This window comes from Triticum urartu, chromosome 5 (genome assembly GCF_003073215.2).
Source record: "Triticum urartu cultivar G1812 chromosome 5, Tu2.1, whole genome shotgun sequence".
In the NCBI taxonomy this organism is placed as follows: Eukaryota; Viridiplantae; Streptophyta; class Magnoliopsida; order Poales; family Poaceae; genus Triticum; species Triticum urartu.
In genome coordinates, this window is record NC_053026.1 from 190,049,182 (window position 1) to 190,070,246 (window position 21,065).

Consider the following 21,065-nt stretch of genomic DNA (forward strand, 5'->3'; position numbering starts at 1 on the left):
TCAGCAACAGTTTTAGCATTGACGAAAACACAAGTCAAAGCCAAATGTCAAGAATTCGCAATTGCGATGTAGGCGAGGCCGGGCGACCAAACTGCGGAGGATAGTAGCCACCACCAACGATGTGGTGTCGGAGAAGACTTTATTAAGCACTGCCACCATCGCCGCCGGAAATGCCAAAGCGGCCGACAAAATCCTGCCTAAAATCTCAAAATAGAAAAAACTACAACTCCATCCAGTAGATCGGAGCCTCCCGACACTCCCACACTAACACATCCAGTGGGGGAAGAGGGAGAGGCGACCTACCGGCAGATGAGAGGTGGCAGCATGGTGCCCCCAGGGATTGGCCCTCTCCTAGGGTTTGGAGAGTGACGGTTGGGGAAGAGAAGCAATTTGCTCCATGATTGATTTGTAAATATTTCTTCCTGGTATTTGGTATTGATGAAAGCCTATTTTGAAATATATGGTATTTTAATAGATATTATAATTAATAATAATTTTATGACAAAGAAGTTTTGCAACATAAGGAAAAAATTCAGGGCTAGGCTGAACATTTCAGTTAGTCAATGAATGTGGACTCTCTTTCAGTCAAGGTAGCTAAGAAAATACAACTAATTCAGTGGAGACTCTTTTAGTCAATGGAGCACGTCTCTTATATCATCATCATTGTACTAAACATCTTCAGACAATCAGTACGCTGGACTCTTCTTATAACACATGATACTCTTTAGATGTTGATATTGTTTCACAACATTATTCAACCATTGATCTTCTAAATGAAACGTATTCTGTAGAGAACAAGAGATGATATATTGGCTTCGAAAGATCTTGACAGAACCTAATGTAGCTAAATGAAATTAATTTCTTGTATGCTGTACCTTCAATCTAAAAATCTAGCCGACTACAACAATCTCACCTTGTTGGAGGAGTGGATGTACAATCTCAACAAGACTCCTATAGTTCATTTAGAAAAAGATTATAGCAAGTTAAGTCAATAACTCATCTTTAGTTCTACACTTACTCTCCATCTACCATGTCGCTGAGTTGTTATCGCATTTACTTCGTCCTACCTCCCGTCTAGTGTGTGTGCATATATATGTTGCTCCCGTCCGATGTGGTGTCATGTTCCGAGGAAATACGGAAGACACATTGTACCACGTGTACATTAGATTTGGAAGGCATTAGGAAAAGAACAACTTGTAGATACTTCATTCATGGTGATTTACCTAGTCTGCAACATTCGTCCTCGAGGAAAGCTTGATCCTAAATATGATCGGGCTAATAGTCCCAGACAAAGGGAGTAATTCACTTGCTCCATTGGCATGCAGTAAATCTGGGTCTAACTGACTCACCGTGTACTTGAGAAAAGGAGAGAAAGTTACATGGTGGAGGTTCCTCTGAGGAAACTAAGACATGGTCTCCATGATGATCAGGGAAACAGCCAGATTCAACTTGCCATGTGCAAAGCGGTGAAGAATATGCATCAGGATTCTCTCTTGTTCTTCATGGAGGTCCGATCATTGTACAGTGCTAGCGAGATAGCTACACGCTTCCTAAAGCAGTTGAGAGTGGAGTACAATGTTAATTTGTTCTCCCAAAAAACATGCAATTTTTAACAGTCTATAATAAGGGCCACATGTAGCATGTAAAGAAATCCTGGGCAGAGAGCTCACCTTGGGTTGACTGGCATTTTAGTAAACCAAGACGCACTAAGAAACTTGAGCTATTGAAAACTTTGAGGTGCATGTGAGACATGGTTGATAGGTGAAAAAAGGAGCAAGATAGAAACTGAGGTAGCGAGACAAAGTTACCATGGATGCAGATCAAAGCAAGCACCTATGGCCAGTAGAATGAGTGCAGCTTCTCAGTTTGTACATTCTGGAGGATCCTGTAAAGTTGACCATGGTCTCTGGGGTTCCCAGTTGCAAGAATCCATGGAGCAATAATGCATTTGCAGACAGAAGCAATAGACTGACTCTAAGCACAGGTATTGGCCATGCAAAGGGCAGAAAAGATCACAGACAACTTATGAACATATCTCATATCATGATAATAGGAACCTCCATATATGATATGTTTGAGGTCAGCATAGCAAATATAGCAAGCATGCGCCATTACCAACTATCGACGGTTCAAACATCATCGGAGCTACAGGATAGACGATAGTGTTGCTTGACACAGGACAACGAGCCAACTGCTAACGCTGAACATCAGCCTAATTACCTAAGCCTCGCCAGGCATCTCACTCACTTCCAGGCTGGGTACGAGTTGTCCCGCCTGTTGTTCCTGAAAGCGCAGCACCCAACAGAGTAGACGATGATGAGGAAGATGAGGAATATGATGTTGACGGTGGCGATCTTCTTCCAGTCGTTCTTCAGGTTGGCAAGCACGCCGGCCTTGCATGACTGGCAGTCGTAGCAGAGGGCCCTCTGATCATTCGACCACGTGTTGCAGTCAGGGTCGTTGGTAGAGTTGAGGCCAGTAGGTTTGGCCCAGACGGTCTCGCTCTGGTAGGTGAAGTTGCACCCGGTTGGGGGCTTGCAGCATCCAGACTGAACACAAGATAGATAGTGTGTGTTAGTTGCAGAAAACACGACTTGGTAATTCGGCAACAGTTTTAGCATTGGCGAAAACACAATTCAAAGACAAATGTCAAGGCAGAAATGCACAAGACAAATACAAAATATTTGATGGTCTGCATGCGAGTATCAATGACAACAGTACAGAAGCATTCATTCAGGGTCAGACCAAAGATAAAACATCAGTATATTGGTTTGCAAGAATGCATAGTCCCTCCATGGAAGTGCACGTATAGTGCTTATGAAGCCACAAATGGCAGAAGCTTCACAGGAGGGGAGGGGTAACATGACAATGCATACCATGAAAGTGCAGGTATAGTGCTAATGAAGCCACAAAAAGTAATAACAGTGGTTTACACATAAGAAAGAATACTGTATTCAGGTAAGCTACACCCTATATTTGCATTTGGCAAAAGCTAAGGTGGCACTCCAAAGAAACCACCTCCAGGAAAAGCAAGTCAATACAATAATGTCGAAGGTTCCAGTTTCACATGTGAATGCTATAATTGACATGAACAAGGTACTCCCACACGCAACAAGGAAATTGCAATGTGAGAAGTTACACAGCACTAAGTCTGCAATTCAGTAAAGTTTATGCAAATTCTATCACAAGGCCATTCCTTCATCAGAATAGAGTACAGCAAAAACATAGCAAGGACATCCTCAAAATTAGGGAAATCAAGTTGAATCAACTTGTACAGAAACATGCCATGACCAAACTGAATAAATCAAGTTGAATAGCTCGCACTAGTCTCTACCACTGCTCGAATCTTCCACTAAAATTTACCAGACCCTATCGCAACATAACACATTACCATGCAGCCAGAAAAGCCAGGCTAGCTGTATCTATTTGGCATGATACTATTAGACAAATAGACAGCCAAGCAACAGCAAGAGAGGAAACCACAGCAGTACAACACAGTGGAAGACAATGGTACAGAAATTAAGTAGCTAGTTGACAATGTAGCATAGAAATTGTAGGTAATACAATGCTGTAATACTAGTGGATTACACATACAGAAAGAATGATGCATTCAGGATTTCAGGCAAGCTACATCCTATATTTGCATTTCGCAAAAGCTAAAATGGCACTCCAAAGAAACCACCTCCAGGAAAAGCAAGTCACAGATGCAGTAGGTCTTGGGTACAATAATGTCAACAGTTTCAATTTCGCAAGTGGACACTATAATTGACGTGAACAAGATATTCCCACAATTGAGTAGGGTCTATGCAATGTGAGAAATTTCAAGGGCACACTAAGTCCACAATTGAGTAAAAGTTTATGCAAATCCTACTGCAAGGTCATTCCTAGATCAGAATGGTGTACAAATAAACAGCAATCTCATGAACGTCCTCAAAAAGCACTCAAATCAAGTGCCAACGATTTGTACCCAAACATGCCATGAACCAAACTCAGTAAATCAAGTCGAATTGCTAGCAGTAGTAGTGACCACTGCTCAAATCTTCCATTAATGTTTACCAGACAACTATGCAAACAATCTCATGAACATTCGCAAAGAAGTAGTAAGATCTAGTGGCATCGATTTGTATCCAAACATGCCATGAACAAAACTCAACGAATCAAGCTGAATTGCTAGCACTAGTAGTGGCCACTGCTCAAATCTTCCATTAGCCTTTACCAGACCCCTATCCCGATATAATGCATTGCCATGCAACCAGAAAAGGCAGTTTAGCACATAATAGACAAGTAGACAGCCAAGCAATAAAGCAAAGAGGGCAAACAACAGCAGTACAGCACAGTGGAAGACAGTGGTACAGAAATTAAGTCACTAATCGACAATGTAGCATAGCATGGAAATTGCAGAGCAATTACTCATGCGAACTGAAGTGTCACGTGTGGTGGTCCTTGCGGAGATGGGATCCGACGATTCTTCCACCGGTCCTGTGGAACACTCAACACACAATCTGTACCAACTCCAGATGCACTGCCACTCGTTCGACCTACCGATCATCCTAGTACAATTTTTCAGTGGAGATGAAATTCCGCATCCCCCGGGCGAGACCAATCGATTCGCATCCCCAAATTTCAACTAGCACTAGCAGCAGGGGATTTATTTCCCAACCAAATGTGCTCATAACAACAAGGATTAATTAAACGCAAGGGCGAAGAACAGAAGGGGAAATCGACCTGAATCGGGGAGAGGTTGTTGGTGACGAACTGCTGCAGCGACTCCCCCCTGGCCCCGAACCTCTGGCAGACGCCGCCGTCGCGGAGGCAGCTGCGGATCTTGGCCCAGTTGTCGGCGCTCTCGACCCGGCGCTGGAGCCAGGTGGAGTACTCTCCGAGGCGGTACTCCTTGTAGCCGCGGCCGGAGACGACGGAGCCGGCGCCGCGGTTGGTGACGACGAAGGCGAAGACGGTGAAGAGGAGGAAGAGCGCGACGAGGTAGAGCCAGAGGAGGCAGGAGGCGCGGCAGAGGGAGCCGGCGAGGCCCGCGAGGGAGAGCGCGAGGAGGAGGGCGCCGAGCGCGATGACCGGCCGCTCCAGGAACCGCTCGCAGTCGGTGGTGGAGGCCCGGTGGCTCAGCCAGATGCCGCCGCCGAGGACGACGAGGGCGAGCACCAGCACCCCCGCGTTCAGCAGGCCCAGCAGCCCGTTGCTGCACCGCGCCATGGCCGCTGCCGCCGCCGCTCGGTGCTCCCTCTTCCTCGTGGGGCGTGCGCGTGATGGGGGGGGGGGGGGGGGGGGGGGGGGGGGTGGGGTGGGGGTTTCGAGTAGGTGGGAGGGCGTGCGGTGGGCGGTGTGGGGTTTTTAGCGTGGTGGAATTCGAATTTGGGATTCGAAAAGGGCGTCCGGGAAAACAAAAAGGAGATTCGGAAAGGCGGCCTTCTTTTTCTACCTTTTCTTACTTTTATCATTATATCATTTATCATTTAGACCGGCCACAATTCAGATTCTTTTTTCATCAGAAATGCTAACTTTGAAGTGATGTTTTCCTTTTTGCAAGCAATCCAAATTACTGCCGGATAGGTGCAAAATGCCGCGTCTTGCAGACTATTCCAGGTGTTTCACCAAAGAATGTGTATGCTCTCATTTTTCCTCGGTGCGAGGTTCGAGTACAGGTGGAAATGAGAGTCCGCGCACGCGGATGATAATACTAACCCGGTATTTTTCTTTTTATGTCTTCTTGTGCAACTTCATAGTTATAAACGAACATTTACCATCTTCTACGTGTAACTTATTATTTTCTACTCCCTCCATTCGTAAACATATGGCGTTTTGGCAGTTCAAGTACAAATTTTGAATAGTTTGCGGTGTTTTAACCGGCATGAAACGCATATGTAAATAATCTTATTGCTGAATTTGACAAGGCATCTCCTCATGCTCGGAGTATGTTTTTATCATCGTTTTGCATTGTAGGACTCCATGCCAACAAACGAGTGACAAAAGCAGCTGCACGTATAAAGTGGGTGGGTAGATGTGACATGCCAGAAAGGCCAAAGCCTTTCTGTTCCTACTTGATGACGAGATGCTACCGTCTTTCTTGGCACTTTGCAGGCTATACACGCTTCAGTGTGCGTGCCAGAAATCCCAGCTCTTGCGTCTGCGTGCATGCTTGGCACGGGAAAAAGGGGAAGGGAAGTGGGGAACAATATGTTAAGGGCATGTACAATGAAAGCATCACTATACAGATGCCCCAACTTCCACATAGATATTTCGGACCGAAACCACCGTATGAGATGAGAATGACCCAACGCTGCAGCCTCCCTAGTGGTCCACGTCTTTACATCATCTCTCTCTCTCTCCCCTCCCTGGACGCAGGTGAGCTAAAGCAAGGAAGGTCGTCAGGGCATTGGCCAGAAGAGAGTTGAAGCTGCCTTTTGTCAAGGAAGAGGCCGCCTCCTCTGCAGGCGCTCGTTTCATTCTGCAAGCAGCATCTTTTTGTAGTCTGGACCATTAAATCCGACGTGAAGGGGTGGAGCACCGATCTAGAGTGGAGCGTTGGCCATGCCCTAATAATCTAAGTCCGCGAGCACGACTTCATCAAGACGCGAACTCCTTTTTGCAGCAAACAGAACTCGTTGATGAATGAAGGTTAATAGCAACACGTGCAGCCAGCGGTGTTTTTCTACACCCACCAACTCTATTGATTTGCATTTCTGTGACACGCGCCGACATGCTACGTTTTTGTTCACTTTCATATGTTATCCTTTTTTGCAGCAAATATCCAAACGCCCTTTTTGCGATATGTAAGACTTTGTCTTAAATACATGAGCGTTTATTCCACAATATAAGTGTGTCCTTTTTTTTTAGGATGAAGTGTGTCCTTTTTCGATATGTAAATATCTCTCTTTTTTTGCGAGAAAAACTGTGAGATATAATAACCAAACTAGCAGTACAGACACTATCAAAAAATAGAAAGAAAAAACACAACAATGTCTCTGGGTCGACGGTCTTCATCCTCCCCATACGGGTTGATGGCACGCCATCGCATGCCGCTTTATCACCGAAGTGAGCATGTCGTTGTTGATCGCGAGCGAACAAGAAGCCATCAAGGCCACAACTTTCTAGACCAGCGCCCTCCCTCGAGAAGAAATTGTGGAAGAGTTGCAGATCCAAGAACCATACTCCAGTATTTGTCATGCCTCACCCCAGTACGGTCATAATGATGTCACGGAGGCCGTCCAGAGGACCAAACTGCAAAGAGAAGCAATCATCGCCGCCTCCCCTTTATACATTCTTTTATCGTAATAAAAGTATTTTGCAATATATATTATAATCAAGATATAGTGTTATCATGGTAATAAAAAGTTATGTATTGAAAGGAATAATTTTCAAGAATAGCTTGGACATTTCATTTTGTCAATGAAATCAATTTTTTTTGGACTCTCTTAAAATTGATTTGGTGCGCTCTCTCTTTTTTACACGAGGAAGGGGCTCGAAGGCCCCAAATGCACTTCGGAAGTGGTGGTACAGTGCATCTTACAGAAGGACCAGGACTAAAACAAAAATTAAAACAAAGTCCCCTAGTTTACATATAGAGGACCTTAGGAAGCAAATATAGTTGCTATCAAGTCCAAAACAATACCCAAATTGAACAAATTTTGCCGGCTCACTTGGTCCGACTAAACCTCCACTGGTGCAAGCCATGGACTCAACTTGAAGATTGCATTGCCTTCCTTTGGCATAGTGGTCGGGAGGAAGAAAGAAACCATCGACCACTGGGGTCGTCGCATGTGATTGATCCACGTCGTCGCCTGAGATAAATACAGTGGACACTTATTATAACATATGATACTCTTTAAATGTTTATATTGTATCACAACATCATTCAACCATTGATTTTCTTGGTCAAATTGATTCTATAGATAACAAGAGTTGGTATATTTTCTTTGAAAAGATCTTAACACAACATATTGTAGCTAGATAAATTATTATTATTTTAGATTCTATCTTTGATCTCAATATCTCTAGACAATCACAACAACCTCACTTTGTTAGAGGAGTGGATGTACAATCCCACTAAGACTCCTATAGTTCATTTAATAAAATATGTAGCAAGCTAAGTCAATAACTCATCTTCGGGTGCTACACCTACAACCATCCACCTTGTCTTTGAGTTGTGATCTCATTTATTTCTTCCTACCTCCTATCGCGCGCGTGCATATGTCTATATATACCGCTCACATCCGACATGGTTTATACAAACATCCAAGAAGATAACCAACACGGATAGTGGTAGACATGACCCCCCCCCCCCCCCCCTCTTCATTTTTTATTGTTGTTGAATTCATGTTCTGAGGGAATATGTAACACGTGTTGTCCGACGTACACATTAGATGTGGGAGGTGTTAGGAAAAGATCAGCTTGTAGATAGTTGAGTCCTAGCGATGCATTTAGTCTGCACCATCAGTATTTAATAAGGCAATGTACATCGGTACAAATGATAGAATGGCACAGACAAAAAAATCAAAGTTGAACCAGAAGCCGTCGTTCTAGACCCTAGAGATTGCAACTGTGATATCTATGCAATTCAAGAACTATATCACTCAATCCTTAATAAAAACAACTTTCACATGTGTGTAAACATTTTCTTTTAGAAACTAATAAATCTTAATTCAATATATATAACTTTTATTGCATTTATATCTTTTTGGATTTTTATCCTTTTCATTAATGAATGCTTGTTTTGAAATAAATTGATATTTGTAACATATTATTCAAAATAGTAAACATGAAGAAATCTTGTCAATCGACGGCCAAATATTAAACGATAGATATATATTTTCCCCTAATTTTTAAAATAGTAGTTGTGAATTTATTTTTTGACAATGCAAGACAGACGCTCCGTCAATTTTTCATTAAGACAAGGAAAAGAGGAACTACTGAAACTACATGATGGTTGTCAGAGACAACCTATGCTGCTCAAGGTCCACTTTTACAAGAAACACACCATCAATCACGATGAGGAGGGAGGAGTTCTGAAAAATATGACGCTAACACATAGTACTCCCTTCATTTATTTTTTAGCCTGCATATAAAATTTGGTCAAATCAACCTCTGTAAAGTTTGATTAACTTTATATCAAATAATATCAACATTCACAATATGAAATCCATATTGTTAGATGCATCATGAAATGAATTTTCATACTATACAATTTCAGTATTGTAAACGTTGATATTTTTAATATAAATTTGTTCAAACTCTGCGTAATTCAACTTCAAACAAATCTTACATGCTGAGTAAAAAGAAACGGAGGAAATACATGAGAATCTTGCTAAAGGTTGCACTTTATTGAGTCAAAGAGTTGAATGTGCCGGTTCCACCATTCATGTAGGCACTGGCGGAGCTTAAGCAAGGCCGAATGGGCCATGGCCCGCCCAGCTCTGGACCTCCACCTCACATTTATAGCCAGACTATCCAGCCCATCAAGCCTGCTAGTAACAATCCCTTGCTGCCAGGCCAACCCAGCCCGCCCAGCTTTTCGAAGCAAGCTCCGCCACTGCCTGTAGGGAGGTGGTGAAAACTGACGTTCAATTTGTAATGAACGGAAGCTAGTCCGCAACTATGCCCCAAACGCCTCAAATAAAACAGCACCCACACACGAGGTGCGCGTTAGCTTCAAATTTCGTGAGGCAGAGGCAACACACCTCCTCAAAAGGCCAACCCTGGACATTGTGACGATCCATGGTATTGCACTTGGGTTCGGCGCTTACCTCCCACGTCTTCTTTACCTCCACTTGGGTTCAACTACCTTTTGGAAGAGTACATGGGTTGGAGGGTCACCGCTGCGCACGGCCTCCCCGACACTCTTCAGTCACGCGCGGCGCGAAAGCAGAATTGTGGCCGAGGCCTTGAATAATGATCAGTGGATTCTTGATCTTCAGCATGGAAACACAACGGAAATCGCTGCCGACATTCTGAGACTGTGGCGCTTGTTGCACAATACGGACATACATATCAAAAAATAAATGAGAGCGACAAAATCAGATTGATAGAGGGGAAGGAGGGTTGTTGCTCTGCAAGCTCTGCCTACAAAATGCAGTTTCAGCAGACAATGCTCTAGAAGGTTTTGCCCCCTGGAAAAGTGAAGATGTTTGACTCCCGCTTCGGTACAACCCCCTCCTAATAAAACGTATAAAGGGCAATATAGTCTTTTGACGACTCTGTATGTATGTTTTTTTAGCATGCCTCCTGACTGGGCCGGCCCATTATCACGTGAAAACTATGGAAAAAAACACCGATAAAGAAATGACAGCCAAAGGATTTGAACCGTGCACCTCAGTTTGGTAAGCACTCATCGCTAACCTGTCCAGCTGATGAGTTCGCTGTTCAATACAGAAACGCCAGCTATAAGAATAATCACAGCAACCAGTTTAGTGTAACGAACCATTTTTTCCTTTGTTTCTTTTTCTTTTTTTTTTGTTTCTTTCCTCTTTCAAGTTTTATTTTTTTCAAAAAAAATTAACGCTTTTAAAAAAAATTCAAAATTTTAGAAAATGTTCGTTTTTCCCAATTTTGTTATAAATTTAAAAAATCGCATTTTCAGAAAATGTACAAGAATTTTTTTAAAATGTTCGTGTCCTTAAAAGATTGTTCAGAATGATAAAATATGAACATTTTTTAACAGTATGAACAAAATTTTGAAAACCAATAACTTTTAAAAAACACGAACAAAAATTGGAATTTTCAAACATTTTTTCAATAAGTATAACAAAAAATTGAAACCAAAAATGTTTTCTGAATTTCCTCGAACAATTTGTTGTATTTGTGAACAAAACAAATTGAAAGCAAGAATTTTTTAAAAATTCCAAAAAAATTGAAAGCACGAACGTTATTTGAAACTCCACGAACATTTTTTGAATATGTGAATAAATTTTGGAAAAAGGGTACATTTTTTATTTTGTGAGAAAAGTTTTTAAACTAGAAAAAATGTGAATTTTTTTTGGAAGCGCCAAACATTTTTTAAAATTCTTGAATATATTTTTAAGTGTAAAATAAACCATAAGTCTTAAAACTATTTGTTGTGTGTCAAATTAGTCTGAATGCTATGAAAATGCATATATGGATCCTAACAGTTTGCCGAGTGTGTCGCCCGTAGTCCTATCCATGTGCATCAGCTTTGACTTGCACGGGGGTGGGACATTGACTACTCTGATGTGACAACCTTTTGCACAGCCGCTCCTAAAAGGCCATATGTTCTAATTTTGTGGCGTTCACCCTTGCACACATCCTACCCCTTGCCCTCCTCTCCACCTCCGATGGCCATCGTCCACCTCGGCGCCTGAGCGCCATAAACATGAGCTTATATGATCAATTCAAGGCATCATGCCAAGATGTTTAAGTTTTTGGCAATTCTTGCATTTTCTTGAGTTTTCTTTGTGAAAAATGCCTAATATATGGACGGACATGACGCAACTTGCATATGGTGTCGGAATTTATTCAAACCTGACATGAATGCCTTCTATGGGTATGGCCACCTTCTTTCAAAAGTTGGGTTCATTTTACACATGTCAAAAAATAGAACATGTTCAACAGAGGGTGTTTGAGTAGGCCAGAAGGGTCTATTTGGGAGCACTTTGTTTCATAACATCTTTAAAATGGCTACACTTTTTTCTTGGTATTGTATGACCAATTCAAGGAACCATGTCAAAGTTTTCAACAATTCTTGCATCTTTTCTGAAGTTTTCGACGATAAATGGCCGGACGTGACGCAAATTGCATACGGTGTCAAAATTCGTTCAAACTTGGCATAGATGACTACCATGGGCATGTCCACCTACTTGCAAAAGTCGGGGTCAGTTCATGCATGTGAAAATAGACATGTTCAACGGAGGGAGTTCGAGTAGGCCAAAATGGTCTGTTTGAGAGTCCATTTTTATTCATGGCCTTGTATGACCAATTCAAAACACCATGCCAAGTTGTTTGAGTTTCCGACAATTCTTGCATTTTCTGGAATTTTCTCGGTGAAAAAATGGTCAATAAATGGTTCGACGTGACACAACTTGCATACTGTGTCGGAATTAACTCAAACCTCGCATGGGTGCCTACCATGGGTATGCCTGCCTACTGGCAAAAGTTAGTTCATTTTTATGCATGTTCAAAAATAAACCATATTCAACGGAGAGTGCTCGGGTAGGCGAGAAGGGTCCGTTTGAGACCACATTTTTTTTCCGGCATCCGTCACATGACCCAAATTTATTCCATGAGATTATATGGCCAATACAAGGCACCATGCCAAGTTGTTTGACAAAAAAGAAAAAAATGCATTGGCATTGGCCTAACTAGGCGACAACATCGATCCAGTCAGGCGCCTGTTGAGGGGAAACCCTATTAGATGCATATGACGTCAAACAGTCGCTGTTTCACACATACCCAATTGATACGAGTGAACATGGGCGAGCCCATATTAATTTGTCCATTGCCTATGTAGATGCCGGTTTTGGGAACCTCTAGACGTTTAAGAAGGTTTATGAATCTTTTTTTTTCATTTTCAAATTCGCAAAGTTCAAAAAAATGTTCATCAATTAATTTTTTTATTCGTATTTCTCAAAAAAGTCCAAAAATACCAAAAAGAAATCGTGTTTTAAAAAATTTAGGGTTTCAAAATTGTTTGTGTTTTCAAAAGAAATTCAGAATTAACAATATTTTTTCAGGATTTAAAATGTGTTCCATGTTTCTGAATTGTGTTTGCATTTTTTTTCACAATTTTTAAAAATGTTTGCATTTAAAAATGTCGTGTTTAAATTTCCAGAAAAATGTTCAATTACGTCGATGCTCGAGTTCTTAAATCTCGGTGCTGTTCATTAGTCAAGATAACTGGCTCATCGTAGTGGTACTGCTTGTCTATGTGTTTGTGGTCCTGGTCGATTCCTGCTGCATGCTACTATTTTTTAGGAGTTGTATCCAAGAAGAAGTGAAGATGTTTATGTGGTTGTTGCACAACAACCGACTTTGGTGTAATAATGATCGGTTGCAGAGGAGAGGATGGCCCAATAGGTATTTTTGCCAGCTTTGTCTTCGGAACTTGGAAACTTCCATGCATCTCATATGGAGATGAAGCCTATTCATTTATGGAATTACGTGAGTGGTTTTCATTTATTTAGAACTAGCGTGTATGTACAATTTAAATAGAAATAAGTATATTAATGGTCACATCAGTAGTCAGCCAACGTGGATTGCGCTTCTATTCTACCCGGAAAAAAATTAGTGGATCGTGCTTCTGAGTTCTGAAGCTATTGCTGATGTATGGGTGCTTAGATGAGCTGTTCTTTATGACTTATGGTTGCTAAGCTTATTTCATTTAATGATTTAGCATCGTTTCTTTCTGGTCATCATACTCATCTCTCTCTTCTTAAATAAGAAGCCACATCAGATTTTTTTACCTACATGAAAGGCTTAGAACGTGTATAAGGTGAGCTTCACGCATAGCCGATGAGACTAGGGTCACGGCAGTACGCGTAGCTAACGCCACAAACGCACATCACTGCACGTCACGCACGGGCCCAGCCGATGAGAGATGGCCGACCACCTACAGCTGCAACAACGAGAGTGTCGCCGCCCCAGCACCGGCCCTCCCGTGCTGCCACGAGTGGAAGTCCCGGACACGTGTAGTGCCCGCCTCAGTGCTACAGCGAGATGGACTCTGAACCTCGAACTGGATTTTTCAGACTAAAGAAAACACGCCACGGTTTGAGCGACGGAGAAAGCGGTAGCATCTCGGCTTCACGCGGATTAGCAACGACAAGAACAAGATTGCGAGCTGCATTCCGTTCAAACCAGATCCACCATGGTCACCGATGACACACAAACCCAGACCATTCACAAGGACCATACTAATCTAATCTAGAACTCCTGGGAAGCGGAGCCGATGTCGCCCTTGCCCTTGCCGGCCTTCTTGGGGAGCAGCGTGGTGTGGATGCTGGGCAGCACCCCGCCGGCGGCGATGGTGACCGAGCCCAGCAGCCGGCTCAGCTCCTCGTCGTTGCGCACCGCCAGCTGGATGTGGCGCGGCACGATCCGGTTCTTCTTGTTGTCCCGCGCCGCGTTCCCGGCGAGCTCCAGGGTCTGAATCAGAAGAGAAAGAAAGAAGCGGTCAGATCCAGAGTGACAGGACATGGGGAAAGGAGCAGCCGGGGAGGGCACGCGTACCTCTGCGGCGAGGTACTCGAGGACGGCGGCGAGGTAGACGGGGGCGCCGGCGCCGACGCGCTGCGCGTACTTGCCGACCTTGAGGTACCGGGCGACGCGGCCGACGGGGAACTGCAGGCCGGCCTTGGACGACCGGGACACGGACTTGGCGCTGGCCGCGGGCTTCGCCTTGCCCCTCCCACTGCCGGCAATGGCCATCTTCGGGTGGCGGTGGAGGGTGAGCGCGCTCGTGCGGTGGTCGCCGGAGTGGAGAGATGGCCGGGATCTGGGAGCAGGTGGAGGGCGCTGGGTGTGCTTGGGATGGCAGAACAGAGGGGGCGGCGGCAGATTATAAAGAGGAGGGGAGGCCGCGCGTGATTGGCTAGGAGCGCGAGGCCGCGGATCAGTGACGTGGAGGGGGAGCCGGATTTTCCGTCGGGCTTGGCGCGAATTGGGAATTTCGGGTGACGGGAATTTTTTGCAGAAAAGCAATAACTAAATGAGGGAAACCGTCTATCCGATGCTAGCCGTTAGTCGGACAGGCCTCGTGCCGTCCGTTCCAGAGCCGATGCATCCAGCGGCCAGCGGCATGGGTTTAGGCTGATGCCAGAATAACCCACAAACCAGAAAAATTGGATCAGCATCCCCTGCCCATGCAAGATGTAGCCATGTACTAGTAGTTCACTTGATTTGGTCCCAATTTATTTATTAGTCTCGACAAGGTTTCCTCCAAACTCTATATCAGTTTCAGTTTCTTTCTTTTTATTTTGCAGGGGAGATCGGTTTCGAGTTTCGCTGACGAAAAAGATATAGTAGTTCTTCGACACGGAGGTTTGCTACAATGAGATATAGGGGCTGTTTGGTTGGAGACTCAAATTGCCACGCCTAAGGTGAGGTACTAGCCACACCTGTGGCTTGCCATAATGTGTGGCAAAATCAAACTGTTTGGTTGGTAGTCATGCCTTAGGTTAGGTGTGGCAGATTTTGTGTGGCGTGTGTTTGGATGGCTTCCACAAATGTTTGGCAAAAAGTTATGGTTTGCGTTTGGTTTTCTGCCACGGTTTCCTGCCACAGGTGGTTAGAATCACCTTACTGCTAGACTCCACGGTGATGAGATTACTTGCCATTTGTCTCGCAAAGCAATCATACTACAACATGCTCCAGTAAATGTAAGAAGATTTTGTCGCAATAATAATAACCATAAAAAGTAACATGGAGCATTTTCTATTAATCCCATCTGTACAAAATAATTCAAAATGCAAACTCATAATCAAGATAGAAAATAAGATAGATACGTGCAAGTTTCGTCCATCATTATAAAGTCAAGTGATAGTCATTCATAGCAATAACACAAGTTCTGGCCAAGTTACATTAAAGTGTTTCACCACACATCAAAAGATCTACTTCCCAAAAGCAGTAGCCGTAGCACAAGTTCATCTCCTAAATACCAAAAGTTGCCATCTTCTAAACTTCACAGGTTGCCAACTTCTAGACATGACAAGTTAGCAACTAGATAACTTCACATGTTGCTATAAACATGATCTTTGTCAGCAAAGAACTTGCAAACCCAAGTTTCAAAAGTTTTTTCACTTGCACTGCATAATCAACCACGCAAACCTTCATTGTCCTTGCAAGATAAGTGCACACCAACAGTAATTCTTTGATCTGTGGTAATTGGGAGTTCCTCCAACCTCTTCCATAAACTAGTATAAGGATCAACAACTTGGGGCATTGGAGGAGGAGCGGCAGCAAGGGATTGCTGGAGTGACCTCAATGTAGAGTTGATTTCTTCAGCGGACTCCACGAAACGACTCTTGGTTCTTGGTGGCTTCTTAGTAGGTGACTTGCTACCTCTTGGGCGCTTCTTACCAACTCGGCTAGTGCTAGATGTTGAATTATCACCACCTACAGGTACTGGAGGTCTTTTAGGACAATGTGTTGTTGGCAAAGTGTCAGAATCCTCCTCAAGAGGGCCCTCATACTGTGGATAGCAGTTGAGATCATACAACCCTTCATCATTGTCCGAGTCATCGGAATCAATTGTGCATGTATGCTGGTCCATGGCCAAAGAACCATCAGCACTAGTGCCTGTGAATAGCTCCTGCATCTCATAGTAGAACTTGATGGGCTTAGAAAGCAAGCGCCTTGCTCTATCCTGCATTACAAGCACACACACATTAAGATCCTAATTAAATTAGCCATATTAAGTTTTAAAAAGAAACTAAATTATACGTACATTGAGGCAAGACTTTTCAGACTCGGAGATAGTTACCACACATCTAATATCATCGAAAACATTGCCACTCTTGCTAATTGCGGCGGCAATGTACTTCCAATTTTCTTTGTAGTGCCTGAAGTGACGATCAACTTGAGCAAGTGTCACCCCCATAGCAAATTTTCTATTTAAAGCATCAGCACACTTCAAAAGATGATGCTTCCTGAACCTAAATCCCGCATATTGTTCCTTCATGTATTCAATGCACCAATCCAACATAAACTTGGTCTGATCATCAGCCCAGGAAATAGTCCTCTCACGAGAGCACCCATCACCATCAGACTTCCCCTTTCCCTTGGCCATCGCTGTTTCTCATACAGTGAGCCATTTTAATTAAAAGATAATAGGTGAGGCAAATAAGCATGAAACAACCAACAATTTACTAAAGATAAAATAAGTGATATAAGTTTACAGAGGTACAACCAACATAGTTTCACATGAATCACATACATAATGACCAAATGTAACAAAATAGCACTCATGTTTGATACATAGAAATAAGGCAGAACTCTAGTTTCAAACAGACTGAATGGAACCTAAAATAAAACCCATCAACATCAGCCTTACATACTAACTTCTTAATCATCTTGATCTTGAGCTGCTAAATTATCCTCCCACATTTTTTGAGCTAGTACATCCCTTTTGTGTGCCCATGCCTGGCTCTCCTGGTAAACGTCACGACGGTGTCGTCTACTCCGTGGAAGGGCCGAGTACCAAGTAGCATCATCATAGACATACTCATCAGGACCATCATCTAGGATCCAGTTATGGAGCGCACAACAAGCAAACACAATTTTTACTTGTGTTTTTAGAGGGAAGAATGGCTGACTTGCAAATATTTTAAATCGATTCTTCAAGGTACCAAATGCTCTTTCGACGGTTGTTCTAAGTGAGGAATGGCGATGGCTGAATAACTCCCTTGGGTTCTCAGGCTCTCTACTTCCCCTATATTCCTTTAGGTGATATCGGACACCACGATATGGGGGTAGTATACCGGGTCTTGCAGCATATCCCGCATCCGCTAGGAAATATTTACCTACATCATGATGATGCTAACACATTAGCTAAGAACTAAAGAAAGTTTCAGTTTGAAGCCATGGGTTAGAATCCCACCTTCTGGTATTTTAAGGCCATTGGGACGTGATAGGGCATCTTGGAGCACATAAGAATCATGAGCCGATCCCTCCCATCCAGCAAGAACATATGTAAATCTTAGGTCAAAATCAACGGCTGCTAGCACATTTTGTGTGGGAAAGGACTTTCTACCCCTAAACCTATCTTGCATGTGGATTGGCACACATGCCGGTATATGAGTACCATCCAGAGCTCCTATGCATCCCTACGAAAAGAGAGAACCAGTTTCAAACAGACTGAATGGAACCTATAAATACATTGCAGATACTTGTGAATAATTTTGGATGTACCTCAAAGTAAGGGTGAAATCTGGAGCTACTTGTTATCTTCGAATGTGTTTCGATGGTTCTGATGCATATGACATCACGAGCAAGGAGACACAGGGCATCTAAAACAGCATTGAAGTACCTACTAACAGTCTCGCCCGATCGATAAAACTCGAAACCAATCGATCTATTTTTCCAGTTATGACCCACAACATGGATGAACATGGCAACTTGCTCCTCCACAGTTACATGGAATGTGTCTACCAGTAGACCACGACGTCTCAGGTTGGCACACAATTTGTGAAAAACAAATTTCCGCATGCGCAGCTCACTTATGCAATTAGCCTCGGTTCCATAATACATACGGTTCAGGCGTGACATCCTTTCAACATCTCGTTCGAACATGGGAGCATAAGTTATAGATTTTCTCTTCCTTTTTCGGACATTAATCTTGTACCAGTACATCCCTAAACACACAATAATGGCAGCAAGCAATCTTCTCCTCCACATGTAGTAGTGATAATAATGCATGTAATACTGTAAGCATAATGTTCTTTGGTCCATCTATGAAACAATAATAGCATTAAAAAATCAGATGACATCAGTGAGTGGAACTATATATAAATTTTTTATCCAAGGCAAATTATACAGAGGACAGTATATTACTCAGACAATAAATTGTACAATACATATCTAAGAAAAGAACACAGAGAGATGTCAAATCTTACATCAACACCACATACTTACAAGAAATTACTAACTTATAATCTCACTCGTACAAGCATGCAACAATTGCAAAGGGGGATTACGGTGTTACCTTTCCTCTTAACAAATAGTTGACCTTTCACTATGAGATGGAAGTTCCTAGTCTGGATGCAACAAGGGCAGGAACAAGCAACGGGAAATCCCACAAATCACGGAAGAAAGCTGGTATTTTTCTCTTGAGAAAATCAAGGACGCCCAGATCTGCATGTATGAGATGAATCTGACGTGATGAGATGGAGGAGGTGGAGGAGATAGATGCTGCGGTGATGAGGATTCGTACCAGGGAGGAGCAGATCGAGTGCAGCGGCAAGGTCGTCCTCAGCTGGATCTGGAAGGGGAGAGAGAAGGGCTCTCAGCCATGGGGTCAAGACTGAAGGGGTGGGGGATTTTTGGACTGAGGACGAACAGGGAAGCGGTGACTTTTATCAGTTCGCGGGGATTTTTATGGCTCAGTTGGCGCGCCGCGGCGAGTGTGGCGGGTGAAACGAGCGCCACACTTTTTGACGAAATTTCAGCGGCGGACGACCCTTGACGTTGTGGCGAGCCTAACTTTTGTTCAGAACCAAACGCACGCCTAAGAGGCTGTGGCACGCCTCACCTTAGGCGTGGCACGCTTAGGCTAGGATCCAAACAGCCCCATAGTAGTTCTTCGACACGGAGTCCCTTTACCAACCATGTAGCCAAGGCAACTCTAGTTGCTCCTGTTTCTACATCCCGTTGTGGAGGCCAAAGATATTGTACAGCCGAACATTGTGGGATAATGATGCAGCATGGATGCACCACCGGACTAACTGGTACTACAAACTAATCATTTCCTAATGCCTCCCAAATCTCACTAACATATTTGTGTGAGTGTGCCATGTGGCCCAATGTATGTTATTTATTTGCCTAAAACATGGCTTTAACAAAATAAAATGAGTGAAATTGTCTTGAGAACTATCTACCATGACCAGCTCACTCGAAGATAACTTATGTTGGCGCACCAGATGGGTATCTTTCTTTATCTGCTTCTTGCTATGCAATCACTATGAACCACAGTTGATGGAAACCATATATATGCACGAACACTTGATGGGGAGGTCAACAAAAGATAAATGCCATAACAATTCATCGACAAGGTGGGTGGCGACTAGTCATTGGTTTGTTGTACTTTTTGTTTACGTTTGCTTGAGTTTGTACAACAACTTTTTCAACCAAGTAAGCTTCTTGTACTTGGTTGATACTAACACTAGTACAAATATGGTCATCATACACGGTTAAACAATCTAGCACACATGCAAGTGTGATTAATCGTCGCCTTGTGATGTTGCAAGAAAAAGAAAGTGGTGAGAGGGGGACCATGTGGTTACTTTTGGTTGGATCGTGTGTGTGGTGTGCGGTTGGAAAAAGAGAGAGAAAATAGATGAGGGCCACATGGTTTATTTTTATTAGTCAAGAGGATGCCCGAACTCCTGCATAGCCCCCTCATAATTGTTGCCGGGATACAGAAAGAAGGACACGTGGACTGATGCGTGGACATTTAGGAGGTCCTATTGGCAAAAATTGTCCGCATACCGTGGTCTGAACATATACAAGCACCGAGGTTCCGCATTGGAGAAGCCCCAAGGGGGATTCTATTTCTTTACAAAATGTTAGAACCACATGAAGAGCTATGGACACACACGAACACACACAGAGAGAGGTATAGCGGGGGCGCTCGCGGTTATATGGTTGATTTCTTTTGTTTATGTTTTTTGCGTGCCATTGTGTCTCACACGCCGGCGACAGATGGCGGGTGTACAGTGGTGGTCACATGAAAGGTGATAGAGGGCGGCGATCCTCCGGCGATGGGTTGCTCCCTTGGCTACGCTATATCAATGGCAGGACCTGGGGCTCTACGAGGGCTTCAATGCTCAAGCTTGCGCTTGGCACATTTGGATCCCGTTAGTTGTGCTATAGCGTCATGTATCTTTGTCATTTTCTTTTCTATTTATGGTCTTCTCATATGTATTACTTGGTGATGACTTTATTTATAAAATGGGATGCAAGTCTTTTTTGTCCACACACCGCCGACGGCCCTGACTGCGGACATGATCGGGTGTTCTATCGATTTTTCCATCTTGTTTTTCGCATGGATATGATAGAACCTCATTTAGTTGGATGGGTGGATGTACCGACTCATCCAAATCTGTATGTTATAAAAGAAGTGTAGTACGAGCAACTTTAATGTGCCGATCCAAATAGATTTGCGTTTTGTTCTTTTTCGTCCGTTTGGATCGGCCAAGCGGACGTGTGTGTCGATTTTTCGATTTGGTTCGGCATGTGTCGCCAACGGGAGGCAGACCTATTTTTGACCCGCGTGGCCGAAATAAATTTAGAAACATTAAATTAAACATAAGTGGCTGGTCAACACCGACCAAAGTCCTCTTAAACATTTAATTAAACATAAAAACCGCCCGCACGCTGCCCTAGTC

At 43.4% G+C, this 21,065-nt stretch overlaps 2 protein-coding genes and 1 pseudogene across 2 annotated transcripts; all 3 read right to left on the minus strand.

Annotated features, from left to right (window-relative positions):
• Positions 1-2,039: 2,039 nt before the first annotated feature.
• Positions 2,040-5,274, minus strand: LOC125508358 (tetraspanin-8-like). The gene is made up of 2 exons (XM_048673055.1): positions 4,726-5,274; positions 2,040-2,549 (listed from the first exon to the last, which is right to left on the minus strand). The coding sequence occupies exons 1-2, from the start codon at positions 5,209-5,211 to the stop codon at positions 2,244-2,246; spliced, it is 792 nt and encodes a 263-aa protein (XP_048529012.1). The 5' UTR covers positions 5,212-5,274; the 3' UTR covers positions 2,040-2,243.
• An 8,502-nt stretch (positions 5,275-13,776) lies between these two features.
• Positions 13,777-14,492, minus strand: LOC125555808 (probable histone H2AXb). Its single transcript, XM_048718651.1, has 2 exons — positions 14,194-14,492; positions 13,777-14,109 (listed from the first exon to the last, which is right to left on the minus strand). Exons 1-2 carry the CDS (start codon positions 14,389-14,391, stop codon positions 13,888-13,890), a joined length of 420 nt encoding a protein of 139 aa, XP_048574608.1. The 5' UTR covers positions 14,392-14,492; the 3' UTR covers positions 13,777-13,887.
• Positions 14,493-15,489: 997 nt separating this feature from the next.
• Positions 15,490-19,615, minus strand: LOC125508359 (annotated as a pseudogene).
• Positions 19,616-21,065: the final 1,450 nt, after the last annotated feature.